The sequence below is a fragment of the Falco punctatus genome, assembly GCF_963210335.1.
Source record: "Falco punctatus genome assembly, chromosome: 12".
NCBI lineage: Eukaryota > Metazoa > Chordata > Aves > Falconiformes > Falconidae > Falco > Falco punctatus.
The window spans coordinates 12,661,234-12,683,886 of NC_137592.1; the positions used below are offsets into that span (position 1 = coordinate 12,661,234).

A 22,653-nucleotide genomic window follows, 5' to 3' on the forward strand; every position below is an offset into this window, starting at 1 on the left:
AGAACAACAGGTCTGCTTTAAGCATTACAGATTTTCTCTCCTGGTATTTTAAATGTATTTTTAAAATATCATACACCTGGACTGTATCCTGATAGCTTTTCTTTTTCTTAATTTGCAGTGACAGAAGCAGAAACTTTGTTCACAGGTGGTGAAAGCTGGCACTTAGCAGTTCAGTTCCATCTTGAGTGTGCCTATACATTTTTGTATTATTACGAGTATAAAAAAGCTAAACAATGTTTCAATACGGCTAAAGACATAACAAAACTTCAGATTAATCTTACAGGTAAGTTTTGCTTGTACAGTCCATGAGGATTGTTGGTTGGACCAAACTAACGGCTTGTTGGGGTTTTTACATATCCAAGTAAAAAAGAACTGTATTTTGAAAAATCTTGACTTTTAGTGGGTAGGACTTACATGTCTTCTAAGAAGTAGCATTGCTTGGAAGTATGCCATCTAGTTACAATATCATCCCAAATATGGGTGTCTAAGCAGATGTGGTATTACAATCCTTCTTTCTTGTGTTCCATACCAGATTCTAGGTCTAGTTGTCTCTGTTACGGGAATCCTGAAACTAGTTGGGGTCATGATGAATAATTTTGTTTGTTTGTTTGGAGACCCTTATAAATAAGTCTGCCTGATAATTTGTTGCAGCCTTTCACCTTTTATGCCACTTGCCTAGATATACTCCATGTAAATAGCGTTTAAAAGTCACTTCCAGGACTGTTGTTATCACAGGAAGTAAGTAGAAAAGTCAAATTTCTGATGAAGAGAAATATAAAGGACTCAATCACTATGGAGACTTTATAAGTACCCTTTCAGAAGCTTTGGAGTCAGGCAGATCAGATTGCTGCACTTGCAAATTCATTTAAAATTAAATGTATAGATGTGGGACCATTTGGTCAAGCCGGTCCTGCTAGGTAATCAAAATGATATAAAATGCACACCTTTCCTGTGTGAGAACTTTTGTGCCTAAGTAGAAATGCCAAAACCTTGATACAGTTAATTCCATAGACTTAATAGTGGAGGGCACTATGGAACTGAAACTTGCAATCTCTTTACCTATGACACCACTGCATGTCATTAGCTGTTCCTTTATATTGAGATTGGAGCTGCAGCTACCCCTGCTTATATCCCAAATCAGATTAATATTTTAATTTAAAACAACAAACAAAATACCTGAAAACACCCATGAAAAGTAATCCAGCAACTTTTCTGGAACTCCTTGCTCATTTTTTCAAAGCTTTTAAAGGTTTACTTTAAAAATGTATTTTTTGCATAGCTATGAATTTATTATATTAAATGGCATCTGTTTAAAATGTCGGAGTTAATTTCCGTATATTTGTTTGAAGAAATTCCATGCATTTCAATTGTTACTACCCTCTTTTCCTATGTGCAACATGTACTGTATGTATGACACATTCTATGTGTGGCATGTACTGCAAACTTGATGTTATAAGGTAGTTTTGTTTAAAATTAACCTAAATTTTTCTTGGTTTTTTTTTTATTAAAAACATCAGTGCCTGTGATGATGCTATAAAAAATTAGTTAACTAAGAACAAGTAATATCAAAGTGGCAGGTAGCTATTCACTGATACTCCTCAACTTACAGCTGCATGTTGGATATTTTTTCCCCCCTTTAAAGGAGATCTTTAGATTTTCGATGAGCAATTTCCTTAAGTCTAACTTAGGAAAAAAACCTCTTGTTTGGAGGGGAGAAAAAAAGATTTGGATGCAGTGGAATTATTTGTATTTCTGATTATTTTACCAAGAGGTTATGCTAGTCCCAGAGAGATTGTGGTGATACAGTCTCTTGGAAAAGTGTTGTGAAACTCCTAAAAGTTCTGTGGTTTATCTCCATAGATCTATTAGAATAGTTATGAAGGATGTCTAACCTAAAGGCAAACAAACTGAACTGAATATGTGGGAATTGTTGGTATTCTAGACAAATTCATTTGACGTGCGTGTTTGTACTAAACAGAAGGAATGTTACATCATCAAAAAAGACTTTGCTTTAATGTAAAAATTCAACTTCTAGGAAAGACCTTTTTAAGGCTTTTGGAAGGAATTTCCTTTTTAGGAAAGGATTTTAAGAGGGTTTTATTCTGTAATGATTGTAATCCTTACGAGCTGAACATTTAATTATAGCATGGAAATGTATGCTGTTTTTAAAGACAGAATTTAGAACCAATGTTTGTCAAAGTTATTTTAGAAATGTGTTAATAAATCATACTTGGTTTTGCTTTTTTAAGTCCCATTAAGCCAGGTCTGTGCTGTATTCATCATTTATTAAAAAGCATCCTTATGTCCCTCATGATGACTCACAAGCATCAATAACTCCACAAAAAAAAGAGAAGGCTATGGTCCTTCTTGCATATAAATTTACTAAAATGAAGGATTGTAATCCAAAATAAATTTAAGTTCAACAGATCTGGAGGATTAATAATACTGAACTCTGAGATCTGCATGTTATCTGCTTGCTTTCATGCCCAGTAATGCACCCTTGGGAACTTTTAATGTGGAACAGAAAGTAAAGTCTCTGTACAGATTCCTCTTTTGTGAGGATATATGGTGGTGTAAACCAAGCAAATTATCCCCCCAGCTTAATCACATTGGATTTTTATTTTTCAAATGAAAATTACCATGTTTTGTCCCTGTAACAGCAATAATTTCTTTGCTTAAAAAATACGGTGGGGGGTGTGTGCATCTCAGAACGTAAACAAATCACAGTTTCTGGGTAGTAGCAAGTAAATTTATTGGTAACCAGCATAACTCTGCAAGTGTTTTATTCAAATGTTTAAGCAGTAAGACATGATAGGAGGCAAATTACAGCAGCATGATTTTCAAGCATTATTAAAAATGAGAATTGAGTGCTACTGCATAAAATTAATATGAATGAGTACCCAATATTTCTCGCTTTCTGCGTCTCTTCTCTGCAGTGTGCCTTGTGATATTTTTAGAACCTTTTTCTTTTCTTCATGAAGTCTTAACATAGGGCTTTCCTATTAAAAGGGGTAATTGGCAGAAAAGGAGAAATCAGTTTAATTTCTGGCTTCCCTACTGCTCTCTTTCCACATCCAGGAAGAAAAAGGGGTGACTGCTACTTCAGTGTGTGTGCCAGGTGATTCTTACCGACAATGGCCTCATCTTCTGGCCTTCGATACATGAGCAATCGATCATCTTTACCTCAAAGATTTTATGTGCTGCAGAATATTCAAAATTATAATGAAATTAAGACCTTGGTCTTAATTGGCTCTGCAAAAGCAACAGTGGGTCAGCATTCAGTCCTCCATTTCTGTTATTTAACTTTCACAGTTCACATTATGTGAGCATTGTATCACAGTCATAATAAGCAAACAAACCTCCAGATTTTACAGAGTAACTTTTAGATCCATTTTGGCTCTGGTTAGAGTTCTTTTATTTCAAGTTACTGTCCTGAAGTAATTCTATGATTTCTTTGATTGCAGCTTGCAAACAGGTTGCTAACAGAGGAAGAACAAACATGTTTTGGGTTTTTTTGCATTTAGTATAAATGGCAATTGCCACCCTAAAAAAACTGGTAAAAGTTGACTGAGGGTCCAATAAAGAACTGAAGAAACAACACTGAGAGGAATTTCACATTGTGCATTCTGAATATTGATTAATTCAGTAGACAGCCTTCATTAGTTTGCTGTTTCACTCCCTCCCGTGTTAATTTTACAGTATCTTATATGTTGTATTATAGTAACGTCACGTCTGTGATCCCTCTTTGTAGACCTAAGCCTTCAAATGAAGATTTGAATACTTAAAATGATGGCTTGTAAGATATTATGGCATTTTCATTTGCCTAAGGGTCTCAGTGTTGTCATTAACTTTTAGCAGGCAAATTGAACAATTGATTGTGGTTTATTGCTGAGGAATAAGTAGGGAACGCATGAAACTTGATCACTGAGTTTTCAAGAGACAATATGGTGGGCCACAGGGAATTTACCTAAAAGTGGCTTTGCAAGAGCCATCTAGCTGTGTTTGTATGTTTGTAATACATATTTCTTTGTATGTCGTAGCTACCAGTGAAAATGCATGTAGTTCACTGCAAAGAGATCAAGCAGAGTTAAACCACTGCTAAAGTTCATAGGTTAATTCTCATTGTGTTTCTCTTTATTTTGCTTTTTTGTGAGCATCTTTTAGTATGTTACTGGTTTTTGGTGTTCATAATACAAACTTACCTCTAATTTTCTGTAGGCGCTTTGGGCAAGAGAACACGATTTCAGGAAAAATATGTTGCACAGCTTATTTTGGATGTCCAAAGAACAGATGGGTTTCTCCTTCCTCACAGTGAGCTAAGTCCAGCTCCAACACCTCTGGAAAACTTAACAATGGTATGTATTTGAGAAGAGAAAATGTTCTGAAGCTTTTCTTGGATGTTTGCAAAAGGGCAAAGTGTGTGGTACCTAAGATAAACTGGATTTTTGAAAGTTTTTAGAAAAGATGAGAGACAGTTCTTTGCCTAGTATTGAAGGACATGGGATAAAATGACATATGCCTGTCTGCAAGGCAGATGTGGCTACTCAGCTAAAAACAGGTGAGAAGCAGATTTTCAAAATAGTCTGCAAGGCATCACAGAAGTGCACAAATTCCTAAGGATTGACAGCCATGTTTAGTAACGGTGTGAAGACAAGAAATCAGTCTAGGTATTCCTACTGGCATGAATTATGTGATTTGGCCCTACTGATCTTAAGGATGTGCATGATTATAAATTATAAATTGCTCAACAACCACTGAACTGTTTTGGGATGGCATTTTTTCTTCATAAGGAGAAGCTCTGGTCAGGATTTAAAGTTATCTCTGGCTTCTTTGGCAAGTTCAAATAAATTGAAGCATTATGGTCCAAGATTTGTTCTTCAGGTTAGAAAGCCTTTACAAAAAAAGTTATGTCTTGGTAGACTTCCCGATCAAGAAGAGATTTTAAGCAAAAAAATTGAGAATACACAAATATCTTAGGAGACTATCCTAGATTTTTTTTGTAGTCCGTTAATATGTCCTTAGTGTTGTATTTGATTTGATGAAAACAGATTGACTGCATATATGTCACAACTTGTGCTTATGATAGAACTATGTATAGCAACCCCTTTAAAGACAGTGAGAGCTCAGGGAGGCCACTTAGTGTCAGTTACAGACTTCAAGTGAAACTTACCTAGAACTAAATGATAGGATGCGTTGTTCTTGGGAAGTCACTAACTGGGATATTGTATGACTGTGTTTTCCAGTTATTCACAGCTTTCTGAAGAGTTTGCCTTTGGAGTCTATATCTCATCAGAACTTCAGTTTGGAATAAAATAATGACATCATTTCAATAAAAATGGCAACACTGTTTCAGGTTGTAGGTATAACCTGGAATTAAATATATTATCCTTGCTAATAAAATACTATATTCGTATGTCCTTGTAGTGAACAAACCCAAAGCTGCTGAAGTAAGTTTAGCAGAGAGTTTGAGAAAGAAAATAGGGTATTTGGAACCATTAAAAATTAGTCATGCTTGTGAAATCCACACTTTCCTACTTAAATTTTATTGAATGTATCTTGAAAGTAATGCTACAGAAAGTAAGCACATCTACTCTCTCTGAAAAGTAAAAATGTGATGCTAGAAAGGACTTGAGAGGTTTTGGCTACAGGGAGGGAGTTGAATTTTGTGCAAGTCTGAGCAACTGCATCATGTAATTCTGTCATACATTACTCAGGCTGCCTGTTAAGGAAAGTTAGGTTTTCTGTTCCCACAGTCTACCTTTAAAAAAAACAAATCAAAATATCAAACCCTTTTATTTCTGCATTTTGTGTGTGTGAGAAATTATAGAAAATAGTATTAGTAGAACTATGTGCTGCTTTGAGGAAAACCTGAGATATTTCAAGTTCAGACATTTTATTAGGTTGTGTGTGAGTATTCTGTCACGGGTATTAGATCAGGCTTGACTAAGTAGACTCTCCATGTGTGTGTTGAATTACCAATTAAAGATTTGGGGTTTTTTCCCCTTTTTCTAGCATGTCTTTATTGATAATGTAGTATCAAAATACACCTTATTCATGTGGTCTGTCAGTATTAACTTTAACAGTGAAACCTAGTGTTTCTTTTGCCAATCTGGTCTCAAATTTGTTATCTTTGAGTGTATCCTGAAGTTCTTAAAGCTAAAGTTGGAGTTAATGCTGTTCCCCATTTGCCAAAAGCTTCTGACAGCATCGTTGCATCTCTGTCCAAGTTTAGGGTGGATGCTTGATGTGTACTTTTAGAAGACTATTCATGGCAAATGTATAGAGGCTTAGTCTTGAAAGGGGCTGAGAATCACTACCAAATTAACATATGCATACAGAAAGCCAAAAGGTCCGTGATCATGTTGCAAAATTATTATAGGGAATTTTTCTTCTCCTCTCCAGTGTTCTTATTTTACATCTGCCATTTGCAGATAAATGAAAATACTCATTTATCTAAAGATAGGAATTATACAGGGTGAGTGGAAAATTTCCTAAGAGAATTATATACTCTGCCAGTATGTATAAAGGTCAAGTTGAGACTGGCCACACCTAATTTTCATCTCCTGTTTTAGAGTGCTTGCTTCTATGGTCTTAAAGTTCTCCCCCTATTATTGTTCAGTAAGATGACTGAACAAGTTATTTTGCAATTAAGTGGTCAGTAATTTAATTCAATTAAAAATATAACCAATATAGCAATGGGACCTATTGTTTGATTGATAGCTGGGCTGATTTCAGGTCAAGTGCTTCCTGCTTCCCGCGGTACTGAGCAACTGTTAGATGGCACTGGAAAGAAGACTGTTTGCATTTCAAAATAAATATTTGAGGTTGTAAATTCAGAGCTTTGCTCACAGGTCAGTTTCTGTGAAAGAAAAACCTCAGGCTTGAGGTGATGCATAAGGACTCTTGATATGAAGCAGTATGTTGAAATAGTGTGATTAGTTTTAAAAAATTCAGAGCTGTTTTTATGTTTTGGGGGAATGAGTAATTTCTTTGTAAATCTAGGAATGGAAGTCATGCATTAAAACTCTAGCATACAGTTGCAGTACAGTTCAGTTGATCAATATTCATAATAAGGTTAAAGCAATTAGTACTGTTTATGTAGGCTAGATTTTAAAGGTTACGTAGACCAGAAGCTGGAAATTTTTAATGAATTGCCTTGTAACATAAATTATGATTTAATTTGTATCTAATGAAGTGATATCATTATACTAGTATAGTGCTCTGTTCTAAAATGATTTCTATCTGGAAGTGGTGGATAATCTTTACGTATGCTAATGTAGTAAGAGAAGAAAATGATGGTATTAAATATGCCTTTAAGAGTGGTAATGTCTTCATTATTGCCTTAAAATAAACATATTTTATTCATATTTATGTCAAATCACAGCTTACATTTATATAGTGATAAAACAGTGGTGATGAATGCAGATAACCCACTTCGAAGCATTCCTGTTTACTTTTTCTTCTGTGAGTCCTCATTTTGACCTCACCAATCGAAGAGAATCATCAGAAACAGCTACTACTAGGACATGAAGGGAAATTAATAGGAAGTTTGAAAAACTTAATAAAATCCATTTTCTGTTTTTAATAGGTTATAAAATCTACTACTGCTAACTGAAAAATAGTAGTACGCTAATTGGTTTAATGAGTGGGGCTTTTTTGTTCTGATTTTGGGGGGTTTTTACAAGGGGGGGAGAAATATTATTACAGCTACCTCCTTCTTGCTTGCAGCCAAAGGAATCTTTTGTTGTTTCCAAACACACACAAATATTTACATTTGTGCACAGCAATTTACACTTTTCAGCCACAGATCATATTACTTTGTTCTTTAAGTTAAATGACTGACAATAAACTTCAGGTAGCATACTTGTTTGTAACAGTTAAACTGAATACTCATTAAACAATTTGTTCCAGAGGAAATTTGCTGAAAAGTCAGAAGTACTTGTCCAGAAGCAAACCTTTTCAGTATACCCTTTCTTGCCTTTTACCAGGACAAAGTATCTGGAGGTGCTGACTCAGTGGGTTGTTTTCAGTTTTGTTTCTTTAATTTGTAAACTCCTTTAAAACAAACAAACAGAGAGAAAAAGAAAAAAAAAAAAAAGAGGAGGACCACTTCCCTGTGTAGGGAATTCAACTGTATTGGCAGAAGCCATGCTTTACTTAGTGGTACTTTGCTGATACTTCAAAAGAAATCCATACATTCCCAGAAGTCCATGGTTGCTAGTCTGAAAACCTGCCTGTTGGGAAAGCGTTTAACGTTAATCTGTTTCAGCATGTGTGTGCATGTATATGCATGTGTATTTATATAGATATATATATAAAAGGAGGAATTTTTTTATAATACTACAACCAACAATTTGAAAAGGAAAATCCCCTTCAGCCTTTAAGTAGAAAATCAGTATTCAGGTAACCTTAAAATTGCTCTGAATGCTGTTCCTCCTGCCTGATAACCAGTATCCTCATAGCAAAAGTCATTTGGATGGTGCTGTCTTCTACTGGCTTGGCCAGTTACTCTATTGTAATCATGGTAAATTACTTTCCATTGTGTCATTTTCTGATCTTAATATTATCCTTTTTCAAACAAGTCTATATTTTTATTTTGAAGGCATAATTTCTCTGCAACTGTTTATTTTAAAATATTTTTTCTCCTCCAACAGAATTATGATTTAAATGATGATACAGTGCTTAATGAGATAAAATTAGCAGATGCTGATCAGTACCAGGTACCTGATTTGTGTGCAGAAGAGCTTGCTGTAATCCTTGGAATATGGTAAGTTAGTTCATAGTTACTTAAAAACAAAAATACAGCATGAACCATTGTGATAATGAAATCCTGAAGTGGTGAATTGATGGGACTTTTTTTTCCCTTCCTTACATAATCTGGCTAAAATGCTGGAAGACTTGCATTATACATGGGTAGAATTTTGAGTTATCTCAGGGTGAACGTTCAGAATTTCAGCAATGTTTCATTAATTGCTATATTGTTCTTTGTGCCTCAGATTAATCGAGTTTCAAATGTCAGGTGGCATTAGATACCATATGGTAATGACACTTGGATAAATTTTGAAAACATATTTCAAAGTCTGCAATTGTCAGCTTCCTATGAGGGTTAACCGTGCCTTTCAAGCAAAAAGCTGCCCTGCTGTTCAGTGCAATGGGAATACTCCATTGCTGGTTACAAGCTATAGTACAAAGTCTGTGTGGGTTTGCGCCTAAATTTTTTTTCCTGGCTTTCAGAAATTGTATGCTACATGGGTTTTGGAAATGGCACAGAAGAACAAAAAGCAGCTTGAGATTGGAGGATCATAAGCTGGCTGCTAATGAATATCCTCATTTTGTAATAGAGAAATACTTTTTTTTTTCTATGATGTAGCGGTCATTTAGCTGATGACAGTTATCACACAAGTTTTTGAGTGTGTTTTCTTTCTAAAGTATTAGTACATTGAAGTAAAAATGTTGACTTTGATGCAGTATTCATCATTAATATCTCAAAGCACTTTTCTGATCTACAAGTTGCAAAATGATGGAATCTGCAGTGCTGCTGAAATACATCGTGCAAGTCAGAAGAAGGCTAGGAACTGAAAAATGAGTGAATCCTAGTTCCCACATTTTAGACCGCTGTTTCCTCTGGGAGGGCACATGGATGTTGTAAGATCTATCTTTGTGATAGGGTGACAGCAATAATGGGCCAGTTAGTCAAAATTTTAAGTTATTTTTCCCTTTCTTGTCCCATAAGGTGCAGTGGAAGTCAGTAGTGGAGTGAAGAGTGTTTCCTTTCACATAGCCTTCTCTCAGAATGCAGCTTTTTGAAGGGCCAGATGTTTGCTTGGCTATATAGTTGAAGTCAAATGTGAAGTTGCGTATCAGTGGTTTCAGCTATGCCCTTTAACCATTCAGCCCATCCACTGTAATCAGGAATTCATGAGTGCAATACATACTGTGGCTTCATATTTCCTTTATACCCCAGGTCTTAAACTTACTTTCTTTTCTAGGCCACATCTAGATCTAGTTTGAGGACAAAGGAGTGAAGAGTGGGTTGACATAATATTCTTGGCCCAGTCACTTCCAGTCTTTCACACTGACTCAAGTCAAGGCAAAGCCTTCCCCTTCTTGAGAAGCATTTTCATGTGCACTTCATTTTTTTTAACACAGTATTGTTTTATATTCAGATTATATCATCCCTCCTGCTTCCACCCTTCTGAAGGAAATTCTAATTTTTCTATTGGTCTTTCTCTCTCTTTTTTTTTTTTTTTTTTTTTTTTTAAATGAAAGGGTAGAATTTGAATTTTACATTGGCTGGCTGCATAGTAGGTTTCTTGACCGCAGTATGTCACTTTGAAACCACCACTGTCAGGCTCTGAATAGTGGCTAGAAACCATCTTGACTGCCAGCTGTGTGTGTACATTATATTCCTAGTGGTATGTGATTTTGGCAGGACTGAAGGCAAGAAGCTCATGTTAAAAACTAAAAGCAACCAACAAAAAATTAAAAATCAGTGTTCCTTCCTCATAGGAATGGTAAATGCCATTCAGTGGGTGGGATAATATTAAGCAGCTGAAACTGTTTCAGTCATAAATGGAGACAAGGCTTGATATCCAGCCACGTTGCAGAAGTGTTAGCAAAATGCCAGCTTTGAGAACTGTTCTTCTGAGGGGGTTTAGGGTAGAACCCTCGTGTCTGAGTAGAGTTTAGGCCTGGATTGCTGGCCATGCCCTTGGTGTTTATATCAGCTGTTGGCATATCAGTTGGCAGGGAAGCATATACATGTTAAAGCATTTAGCATTGGCTTTTAAACAAAACATAGTTCTCAAAACTTAGCTATGGCAGATTCCTTGCTTTTCTTTAATGCTAGAGGACTTCAGTTCTGTAAAGCAAATACCTCATTTTGTAATAGATAAGTTGGCTTTAGAATTCCTTTAAGTTTCCAAAGCAGTTCTAACTAGACTTTGGTTTAGGTCAAGCCCCACCTTAATGGTATCTGTTGTTGACTACCATTGTCAGCAGTGGATGTTTTTTCTAATGCAAATAAACTTCTAGAGACCAACCTGGTTTGTTGAAGAAAGGCAGCCTGCAGATAGAGAGAGTAAATGTGAGCAAATTTTTTTCACATTTCGCTGTGCTTGCTAGTATTGTTTTACAGCAAATGTCACAGAAATGCCCCTTAATTCAACTGAGATTTTTGTAGCTAAATAATGTTAACATCAACAGCATGCAGAAATGTTTCTGGATAGCAAAACAAACTGAAAATTGTTACAACTTCTGGAAAACACTTAATTACAATCATATAGGATCCTAAGGAATTACCTGAATGCACATAATATTTTCTGCTGTGAAGCAAGTTTCATTTCAACTAGGTTACAATGATCAAATGGCTAAAGAAAGTACTATTACAGTATCAGTACAAACATTTTCATCTCCTCCTCCCCCATAACATTTTAAGAGGATATAAAATATTTCTTGAAGTGTTGAAATATCTCATACCAGCTGTCTTTACAAAAATCCAAGCAATATCTTATGCTATATGCTTAAGCCAGCTTGTAAATAACATGCATGAGCCTGAATCAATTAGTTGTGGGGCTTTTTTAAACCTCTCTCGGTTACACTGATGTAAGGAAAGAACAAGTTATTTTTCAGTAATCCATTTATATAAAGAAAGTAGCAATGTAAACAGTACCCAGCCAGTTTTCTGTGGCATCTGTAATTTGAGGCAGTTTCCTTTAAAGTATTAGGCTATTCTGTTTCTTCTCTGCAAATTCCTTTTCTTCCAAATACTGAACAGTCTGCGGAACTAAATCTAAAAGAAAACATTCACCTGTTATGATAATTAAACTGTAACTAAAACAGAGTAGAGGGGGGGAAGCCCACCCCAGTCCGCCTTACTTTACACAAAGGTTTGCTTTATTATTGTATCCAGATTTTGTAGGATCTGTGTAAGAAGTGTCTAGAGGTGTCTTCAGATCATCTTGCTGCAGGAGTAATGCCAGCCTAAAGGAAATATTAAAAGAAACTCCTAGGAGTGTAGAAGCATTAACTGGCTAGGATTTTTTTGATGTTTTATATGACAATAACTAGTCAAGGTGGTGTAAAATTTATTTTATAGTTAAGCTTTAAGACTGTGGTGAAAACTTTGCATAGAGCCTTGAACCAAACTTTCAGAGGCTGATAGAAAAAGATCCTAAAGTTCCAATTTAAAAAAAATAATAATATATTTTTTCAAAAAAAACCAACACCAAGAGCAGGTCAATGTGTGATTTCAATGATGTGTTAATATAGTACAGATGCCAAAATGCTGAGAAACTGAGAGGGGAGTGTTTCCCTTGTCACTTAAAAATAGCCCGAATTAGATCACTGTTGAATAGACAACAGCAGCTGTGTGTCAGCAGATTGGGAAGAAAATCCCTTCTCATCACTTGATTCACCATTTTTTAACAACGGGAAACTAGAAAAAAAAACCCAGGGGAAAATAGAAATTAGATATAGCTATAGAAAGTTCTAAGAAAGCAAAGAGAAATGTCCAGTGGCTGGTTATTTCTTAATGTTTTGCTGTCCCAACAATCAAATTGGGTCAAAATAGTGTGTTATACTGGAGGTACCTCAGCTCAGTCAAAAACTATACACCAGTCTTCAGTTGGTAAGGAAAGCATCAGGAAACCTAACTATTATATAGTAATACATTGGATAACAATCTATTAAACAGTTTACGCAGTGAGCTGTAGAACCATACTTGAAACAGCTGCATAAGTACTAAATAGCATTAGGAGTAAAGGATTTTTAACAGAGTTACCAAATATAACCTTTTGACTCAAATAAGAAAAAAAAAAAAAAAGAAAAAAAAACACCAATATACATGTTGGCAAAGAAACATCAAGGGAAACTTGGGTAGGTGAAACAGGAAAGCATTTAGGTACTTGAAACGTGAGATTCTAATCTTAGCTGTCTGTCTGTTCTCTACCCAAGGAAAAATCAGCACCTGCAAAGTGGGATTCATTGCAATTCAGGCACTTATTTTACAATGGATTGAATCACTTCCTATATTTATCTATATTTTTTCATGGACTCTGAAAGATGCATAGATGGTTAGTTAGATTAAAGACCTAAATTTTACATGGTTAAAGTTAGGTAAGATGGATTGTGCTCCCTAAGATTTCGTATATATATATATATATATGATCACAGCCTTCTTTGTGCTTTACAGCAAGGTCGTGCTGTATAGCTTGTATCAGAAGTACAAGGCAACAGCAGGTAAACAACTGTTTTCATCTGGTTTTATAAGAGAGAACATTCTCTCTTCCAGGTCCTTGGAATGGAAAAGGTTATGTTAAACTGACTGTGGAAGGCCAGAGCTTACATACGTTGCCCTGTGAAAGTAAAAGCTGCAACAGCAAATCTTGGACAGCATTAAAGTTGATGAAGGTTTTTCCGTTAAATACTTTTTGACACTCTGGCCCATCTTTACAAGCACATCATGTAAATGTAAATTATTACTGTTTTTTTGAAACAAACCAATTACAGGTGCCAGACAGTACAGTGATTTCACCATAGCCAGTTTATGGCTGTTTAAAATCATTGCTGCTGTGCACCAATATGTACAGCTGTGTGAGGAGATTCCACTGGGGTAATGAACTTCCTGTCATGCTCTTCAGAATGCTCACATAAAAAAACATTAGTCACTTGAAATACCTTTGTGAAACCTTGAAAATGCTTGTAGAGTGATCACTTTGTTGGGTTTGGCTCTTTTTCATTCATGAAATTAACACAGCTTGTAAAACTGCATAGAAATACAGCAAATACTAATTAAAATGCATATGTGGAAAGTCTGACCTATCTATTCATCATCTATCTCATGCTAGTTAACTGTAGTTGTAAGCAGTTACCTGAGGAACTTGAATTTGCATTGCCTGCACTTGCAGAGAGGTAACATGCCAGGAAATGTAAACAAACAAAACCTCAGCAGTTGTCTTCCTCCATCTAACTTTATACTCTGTCTTCAAGAGTGACTGTGAGAAGATATCCAAGAGTGAAAAATAACAGGGCAAGCATGTGTTGCCCCCGTCTCCCTAATACTTTCCCAGCTACTAAAAGGTGATTTCCTGAGCCTAATCAACCTTGTTTGCATAGCAGCCCTCGATGGATCCCTCAAATATTTGTCATCTTCCATTGAGCCCATGTACATTCCTTGCATCTTTTGGCAAAGGTGTCTGTCTACATATATTGCTCCTGCTGTTCAACAAAAAAAAAAGAAAAAAAAAAAAAAAGCCAGGTAGTTTTGGTTGCCAATAGCTTCATTTAGTGACTTTATACTCTTATTTCTTAATGGTTTCGAAAACCTTTGCAATGTCCTTCATTTGATTAGTCCTAGCCTAATGAGACATTCCTTTTGTAGAAATTGTTACATGTTTGTAAGTCATAAAACCTACTTATTCATCTTCATAAAACAACAGTCGTTCTAGCTGTCTGTTTTGGAAATTTTTCCAATACTGAATTATTGCTTTTGAAATGAAAGGTCTAGAAGAGAACATAATATTTATGGGTGGACAAACAAAGGCTTTACGCCATATTTTATGTAGGTTTTATGTTATGAATTTGTATACTTTATGCAGTATGCCCTAGTATGTTATTCTCTATTACTTTTCTAATTAATTACTTTACATTTTTATTTGCCTTTTTAACAGCTGCCTAGTACTAAGCTAATGTTTTCATGCAGCTGCTAAAGAGTTGCTCCTGAATAGAAATGGTCAGATCAGAGCCTATCATTTTTTGTGACACTAGGACTGTGTTTCCTATTGTTCATTGCTTGGCACTTTTATCTTATTACCCTTTTGCTCTATTCTGTAAGGTCTTTCTGCAGCTCCTTATTGTCTATTCACATCTTCACTTCAAAGAATGTTGTATCATTTGCAAGTTTTCTTACCTCACTATACATTCTCTTGTTCCAGTTTATTTATTAATATAGCACACCGATCGCAGCACAAAACCTGTGCAGGATTACACCAGTGACCTTCTCCATAGGGATGGCTGACTGTTTGTCTCATACTATTTCCTATCTTTAATCAGTTACTGACCTTTGCCAAGACATTCCCTCTTATCTCGTGAATGCTCAATTTCTTTGAAAGTCATTCTTGATGAGGGACTTCACCCAAAAAAATCTTCGAGATGCAAGTTGATTTCGTCATCACACCAGTTAAACCTTCCAAAAGCCCCCAACAGGCTTGCAATGCAGGAATTTTTTGTACAGAAGCCTGACTGACCACAAGTGTTGTACTTGTCAAGCTCTCTCTAGTTGTTCCGTTCATTATATCGTCTCTCCTTATTTACCTGCAACAGATGATACACTTCCAAGCCAGTGTTACAGTGATCCCCTGACACCAAGTTTAAAGGCTGGCATATTTTTTGTTGCTCTCTTATCATTAGGCTCTGAGGTAATTTGAAATGAAAATGTAGACGCTGCTTTTGGTGTCTCAGCTATTTCATCCCAAAACTAATTTGAAACTTTTTTTTTTTTTTAATACTGTTTGGTCCTGTTAACTTTCTAGCATCCAACATTTTAGCATGTAACATCTTTTGCAGCTTTTTAATTTGAGAAAGAATCTTCTCGCCTGTAATTCTCTCCCTTACCCAGAAAGGCTTTCTGGTGGGAATTTTACTACATTTTTCTACAATAAATGCTAATGCAATGATTTCATGTAGCTTCTTTGCAAAGGCTTTTATACCAGGGCTGTCATTTTGATCCTGTAGACTCAAAATTTTTGTTCCTGCTGTATTGGTAGAAGGTCTTAGCACTGATTTTGACTTGTGGTTAGTTGCTCCTTAAACATTTTTTGGACGCCATAATTATATTTTAAATAATAATAATGAACTATCTCTAAATATTCCAGAGGTTTTGATCTTTTCTGTATTCTGCATTTTAATATAAGTTCAGCTATTTGAGAACACTTCTATTTTTAATAGCTTTTAACAATGTTGTTTAACATTTGTCAACTTTCTAAATCAGTTCTTGAATCAGAACTACTTAGTCATAATCCAAAAAGGGATACTTTGGAATGATTGCTATTAATTACACTGTTACAAAGACTATAACTAATTAAGTCCCAAACTGTTTAACTTGTTAATTAAACTGGATACCTTATCCATTAGGCTGCCAATGTAGATCTGATTAATCAGATTAAAGAATTGTTGGTAAATTGTAAGCGATTGGCAATTAGCTTTTGCTGATAGAAAATACTTTTTTCTGCTGCAGAGTAGATCTTAATCTAAGGTTCTGTTTTATCTGTCTATAAAGAATGTCTATTTCTCTTTGTTTTCTTTACCTCTTCTATTTCATTAAACTCCCTAAGACAGGATTCAAGAGTGGACAGTGAATACCTTGCAAAGCTGAATGATGCAGTGATTTGTGACTTCTCTTCATAGTCTTACGAAAACATGCCTGATCATAGATTCTGTGGCAACAGATCCTAAATTCCATTGTGATTTGAACTCCTGAAATTTTCTGGGGTGAACTGCTTAACCTGTCCTTGAAATCAGAATAAAGCAGGGCATGGAAGTCAAATGTGTGTAAAGTACTCTGACAAGACCTAACACAGTCATTAAAACTGCTTAAAAGCAAGCTACAGTTCTACTCTAGATTCAGATTTCAAATACAGTTTCAAATTTTATTTGATTCAGTATGGAAAATCATTACAACAGTTTAATTTTTCTGCTATATTTCAAGGTTTGCATTCCTGTGTTTACGTGTCAAAGCATTTTACATGGATGCAGGAGAAATGGAAATTAGGGACCTATTTTAACACTGCTTTGGTCTGGAAGAACTGCATCTATAAGCTTCAAAAAGCTGTGACAAAAATCTATCTAGAATAAGGAAAGGACTAATCCTTTCTACTTGAATCAATATAGCTTTAGGATGCTGAAAGATAAGTTCCACTTGTGTAAAAATTTAACTGTCCCTTGGTTTGCCCATGCTTTTCAAAAGCTATGGCCATGTCACTTAACATTCTGGTTGCCTAGCTGCTGTGGTGTTCTTGTTACAGTATTTTAAAGTTTTGCTGTCTTTATTACTTTCTATTTTTCCCCTATGGATAGAAACTTGTTATTTTTCACCTGAAGTCACATTTGCATTAGTGACTAATGTTTAGTGACTTTAGTTGACTACCTCAAGCTAACTGTACGTATTTCTGCTAGCAGCTGACATTGGACAAGAAAAGAAGTAACTGAAGCAGAGAAATTCTTTATTACTTTCTGTTTTCGTGAAAAATTTTCCCAAGGAAGGAAAAGATGGTGATGTATATATCAGGATTGTTTACTAGCGGTGTTGTCTAAAACTTTCAAAAAAGCTCACCAACAACATCGTGTTTTTCTTGTGGGAAGGTGGGGTAAAATGCATTACATAATAATTGTTAAACTTTTCTTCAACTGGTCTCTTCACCAAGATTCAGAATCACACAAGTTAAATCAGGAAGGAGGAATTATAGTTAGCTTTCCATATTGACAGAGGCCAACTTTACTGAACATAACAAGAATAAAAGGTGATGTCAAGGCCTTTCCTTGGTTTTCAAAGGCATTTCTCATCAATAGTCGACCAAAAGCATAATTGGTATTTCTTTGCAGCCATATTCACACAGCTTGCTCAAGCTAATGGTATTACAAAACATCAGCATAAATTATGAAGCATGTGTGGAACCTCTGTCATGGGTGTCTTTAGAAACAGACTGCATAAACATTTGCATAAACATGCAAACTGTAAGTTAGAGGTTTGTAGAGCAGGAAGAAGAGTTGGAGGAACTCTCAAGCTTTTCTTCCACTGTAGAAATTGTGTTTTGGCTACTCTGGTCATGTTCTTCCCTACAATAATGTGAAAAACTTTTTTTAAAAATTGTGGTCAGTAATGCCTTTCCTCTCTCACCTATCCACCCACCCAATTTGCTTTATTAGGTACTTGTGTTGTAACAGGATAAAGCTAGTTGGCTGATTAATCAGAAGATGATTATCAGGTGAAAAAAACCTTTTCATGAAACCTTGAACCTTAAAAGAACTGCAGTTATATAATTTCAGTTCAGGTTTAAGCAACCTGCTAATGTTTATGTCAGTTCACACAGATGTTTGTACTTGCAAACAAATCTCTCAGTGGTTTTTTGAAAATACGTCCATTTTATTCTTTTGATTTATGTTGCTATGAATAATCATCAGCTCAAAACCTGGTATGCTTTCAGATTCTTAATTATGTAACTTATATAACAATTGTAGCTGTTACCATTTTAATGAGTAGCTCCCATATACCGTTTACTTTCTGTGATAGCTTTTTTGTTTTAAATACATTTAGAAAATTCACTGCATATTGACTTTTTTTAGTTTGGTGAGGTTTTATAGTTGTGTCGTTGTTGCTCCACCCTTCAGAAATTTTGGGGAAAGTTTGATAGGAAAGCATCAAGAAAAGCACTATTAAAGAGTAGATCTCTTTAAGTTACAAAAAGACGGGAAAAGGGATCTTATCTCCTAATAGAAAGAGGAAATTGAATCTCAGAAGGGAGCGTAATTATGCTTTTACTCTGTCTCTCAGCCTACCTGTATTTGGCTGCAGTCCTCTGAGCAAACGGTGTTTGCGTTGGCAGAGTGAAATTTGCTTCAAACTCATCCTTTAATTTCCTGAATATTTCATCTGTACTCATTCCTAGGCTGCTCTAGTTTGATGAATATTGGTGGTACCCAAAGAACGGCCATTGTAGCAATGCTGAAGCAATGCTCTCTGGAGAGAACCTTCTCTTCCTGTGTTTCGTTTTCTCTGTTCCCTCATGTAACGGGAGTGGAATTTGGAAGAGACCTATGCCACCAGGAAGGAGGCTTGGTACTGCTGCACATAATAATAATTATGTTTCTTTTTGTAAGCATGCAAAGATAAAAGGGATGAGAGTGCTTGAATGGCATCAGTTTTCCTTTTTCCTATCTTGAGCGCTTTGCTGCTTACTCTTGGAATTCTTTTATTATGTCTTCATAGTTTATCATGTCTTTTCTTTAGAGGAAAAAACAAAACACATCAGACATTCTGGCCTTTTCTCACAGCTGGCAGATAAGCAAGTGATGGGGGAGAGAACTTAAAAGTGAAAAGCAATATAACATTAAAAAGTTTCAAAATGTGTTCATGCTACACCTTGGTAGAATTTACCAAAAGGAAATCCATGTGTTTTACCTTTTCTGTCTTGACCATTTTAGGCTGTAAACACTTGAAGGCAGAGGAAGGATCTCTACTGAAAAGAAGATTCTTACTTCATTTGGGATAGTCATAGTAAATAAACTGCACATTACTGCATTTCTCAAACTTTTCTCTGTTCTGTCTCCTTTCTACTCTCACAGCTTACATATAATCTCATTAAGTATACTCAGGTATGAAGACAATGTAAGCTTATTAGTCACATCTTCTAGTGGTTCCTCAGAGCCTATAGTATGTCCTGGACACAGCATAAATGTTACATCTGTTATTCTTCAGTAAGAAAAAGGAAACTCAATTTTTTTGTCTGAGTTTATGGGGAAAAAACCTTACAAAACCAACAAATTTTTCTGTATTCTACATGAGGTAGTTGGACTAGGATGGCAAGAAAGATTAGTGTCGTGATAACATGCACAATGTAGAGAGAAATTTTTCAGTACAATGTAAAAAAAATCAGCTTATTTCTAGCTTTCAGTAATAAGTAGACTGTTCTTCCTTCTGTTAATAAAACATAAAGCTGAAAAATGTAAACTGCAAGTACCATTAAATGAAAATGTAATTGCTGAGGTTGAAGGGGATTTCTAGCCATCTAGTTCAACTTCCCTGCCTGAAACGGTCAACTGGAGCAGGTTGTTTACGGCCATGTTCAATTGGGCCTTGACTGTCTCCAAGGATGGATACACCACAACCTCTCTGGGTAACCCCTTTTGCTTTAGCATCCTCACATTAATGAAGATTTTGCTTACTTTTTTTAATGAAATCTGCTGGATTTCAGATTGTGCCTGTTGTTTCTTGTCCTTTCATTGGGCACCACTGCTATCAGATATTTATACACATTGATAAGATCCCCCTGAGCCTTCTCTTCTCCAGGTTAAACCATCCCAACTTTCTCACCCTCTCCTTGGATGTCGGATGCTTTGCTATCTTAATTTGTGGCCCTTTGCTGGGCTTGCTCCAATATGTAGACATCTCTCTTGATCTGAGGAGCCCACAGCTGGTGACAGTACTTCAGGAGTGATTTCACCAGCACTGAGTAGAGGGGGAGGATCACCTCTCTCGACCTGCTGGCAGCGCTCTTCCTAATGCAGCCCAGGAGGCTTTGGATGACATTGCTGCAAGGGTGCATTTCTGGCTTGGTTTTCAGCAGGACCTCAGGTCCTTTTCTGCCTCCAGTCTGTACTGGTGCATGGGCCTATTCCTTCCCAATTGCAGGACTTTGCATTCTGTCCCATCATCAAGGTCATTAATGAACATGTTAGACGTTATTTGATCCCTGGGATGCACCACTAGTCACTGGCCTCCAGCTGGGCTTCATGCTGCTTGTCATAATCCTTTGAGACTGGTGGTCCATCTAGTTTTCAGTCCACCATGCTGTACATTTACCTCGTCCACATCTCATCAGTTTGAGTATGTTATGCAAGGCTGTCAAGCACCTTTCCAAACTCAAGGTAAAGTCCACCAATCTAGTCACCTCATCATGGAAAGCTATCTGGTTAGTCAAGCGTGATTTCTTCTACCTAAATGCATGCAGACTGCTCTGTCACCTTCTTGTCCTTCATCTCGCAGGTTGGTTAGTGTTGGAGGGAACTGCTGGAGATCATCTTGTCCAACCTTCTGCTCAAGTAAGGTCAGGACTTGGTCTTGTGCTGTCAGCAAACTTGCTAGGGGTACACTCTGCCCCTTCACCCAGATTCTTAATAAAGATGTTGAACAGTATTGGACACTGTATTGAGCCCTGGGGTACACCACTAGTTACTGGCTTCCAACTCCACTTTGTACTGCTGATCACAACATTCTGGGCCTACCTGTTCAGCTGAATTTTCAGTCCACCTCACTGTCTGCTCATCAGCTTCTTTAAGAGGATCTTACAGGAGATACTGGGAGCCTTACTGAAGTCCAGGCAATCTCCCCTGCTCTCCCCAAGTCTACCAAACCAGTTATGTCATGATGGAGGTTATCAGGTTGGTCAAGCATGACTTCCCCTTGGTGGGTCTGTACTGACACTCCCTCCATGTGTTAGGAAATGCATACAAGGAGAATTTGCTTCATACTGTTTCCAAGGGATGATGTAAGGCTAACCTGGATCTTCCTTCTTGCTCTTGCTGAAGGTAGGAGTGACGTTTGCTTTCTGTCAGTCCTCAGGAACCTCTCTTGATCACCATGGCCTTTCAGAGATAACGGAGTTTTCAACAGGCAGCCTCTATTCTGTACCACCTTCTTGTGGCTAGTAATAAGGTTTTAATCAAAGTTTGACTGTTATTTCTGTAATGGCATTTGTATCATATGTACAAAGAAGAATTAACAAAATAGCAGGGAAAAAGTTAGCTTGAGTCGAAGTCTTGTCTCCGAAGTAAGATACCTAATGTAGGGAGCATAATTTCAATCTGTAACTATCATCACAATTAATATACTATCCTTGTAATTTTAACCTAAAATATGAAGCCTGCTAAAAAGTTCAAGGAATAGTGCAATAAATTTACACTTGTTTATATTGCCATTATATAGGTTTGGTGGTGATGAAGCATATCTGTGGTATGATTTAGTATATATTTTCACTTGATTATTTTTTGGTTTTTTTTTTTATTTTCACGAGGAGCTTGAATTGTACCCTTGCTGCTCTTTCTGCCACTTGAAAGTACCTCTTGTAGTATGTTTGTAAACATTGATGGGCTGTTGTCCTGGCTTAGGACAGGAGAGCATCCACCCATGTGGAGGTGTAAGCCCAATTTCTTTATTATCTCTGTAAACATACCCAACTGTGAATAAAATAATTTTAATTCTCATTTCTCTCTGCTCTTCTGGTTTTCCCCCTTGGTGTACAAGGCAGTGGTAATACCAGTTACTGAGAGATGGGCCTCTCTGGTCTTGTTCCTTGGGTGACTAGAACGAGGGTGTGTGTTTGAGAATACCCTTCAGCACTTTTCAAGCATTAGTGGATTTTTGCTTTGCAGAATCTGTGTTCAATTAGTCACAGAACATTAACAAAAAACAGACCTCTGTAAAAACAGAGAATGGATTTAAAACTTTTTAGGATTTGTAAAACTTTTTCTATAAGCTTATGCTGAGTAAGATGTTTCAATTTAGAATGGTATTGGAAAGGTACTACCAAAATATCTTGGTCCCCTAAATGGTTCTTTTTTTCTGTGACTGCTCGTAGAGCTAGGCTGCCTTCTGCACATAGCATACTCACATTTGTCATTGTAACAGTTTTCTAGAATGTCCTTTAGATTTCTGCAGGTTTGAAAAATGTGTTCTGCATGTTGGTATTCTAAAGATTAAGTCAGCATTGTTATATCTTACTCCTTTTTCTTTACAGTATAGACTTCCAAAAGAACAATCCAATACACAAATTAACTGAAGAGGAACTTCTGGCTTTTACTTCAGTAAGTAATTTATCTGGACTTCTTAGTAAACATGTTTTCACTTAAGCACCAAACAGTAACCTGCCAATCACATTAATC

General features: G+C 36.3%; 1 protein-coding gene across 1 annotated transcript in view; it reads left to right on the forward strand.

Annotated features, from left to right (window-relative positions):
- The window catches only part of TTC27 (tetratricopeptide repeat domain 27), a 126,233-nt gene that overhangs the window by 24,001 nt on the left and 79,579 nt on the right, over nucleotides 1–22,653 (forward strand). Inside the window, exons 6-9 of the mRNA XM_080408147.1 lie at nucleotides 119–283; nucleotides 4,219–4,355; nucleotides 8,655–8,767; nucleotides 22,509–22,575. Of these exons, the coding sequence (XP_080264273.1) occupies nucleotides 119–283; nucleotides 4,219–4,355; nucleotides 8,655–8,767; nucleotides 22,509–22,575 (482 nt within the window). The remainder of the gene's footprint in view (nucleotides 1–118; nucleotides 284–4,218; nucleotides 4,356–8,654; nucleotides 8,768–22,508; nucleotides 22,576–22,653) is intronic.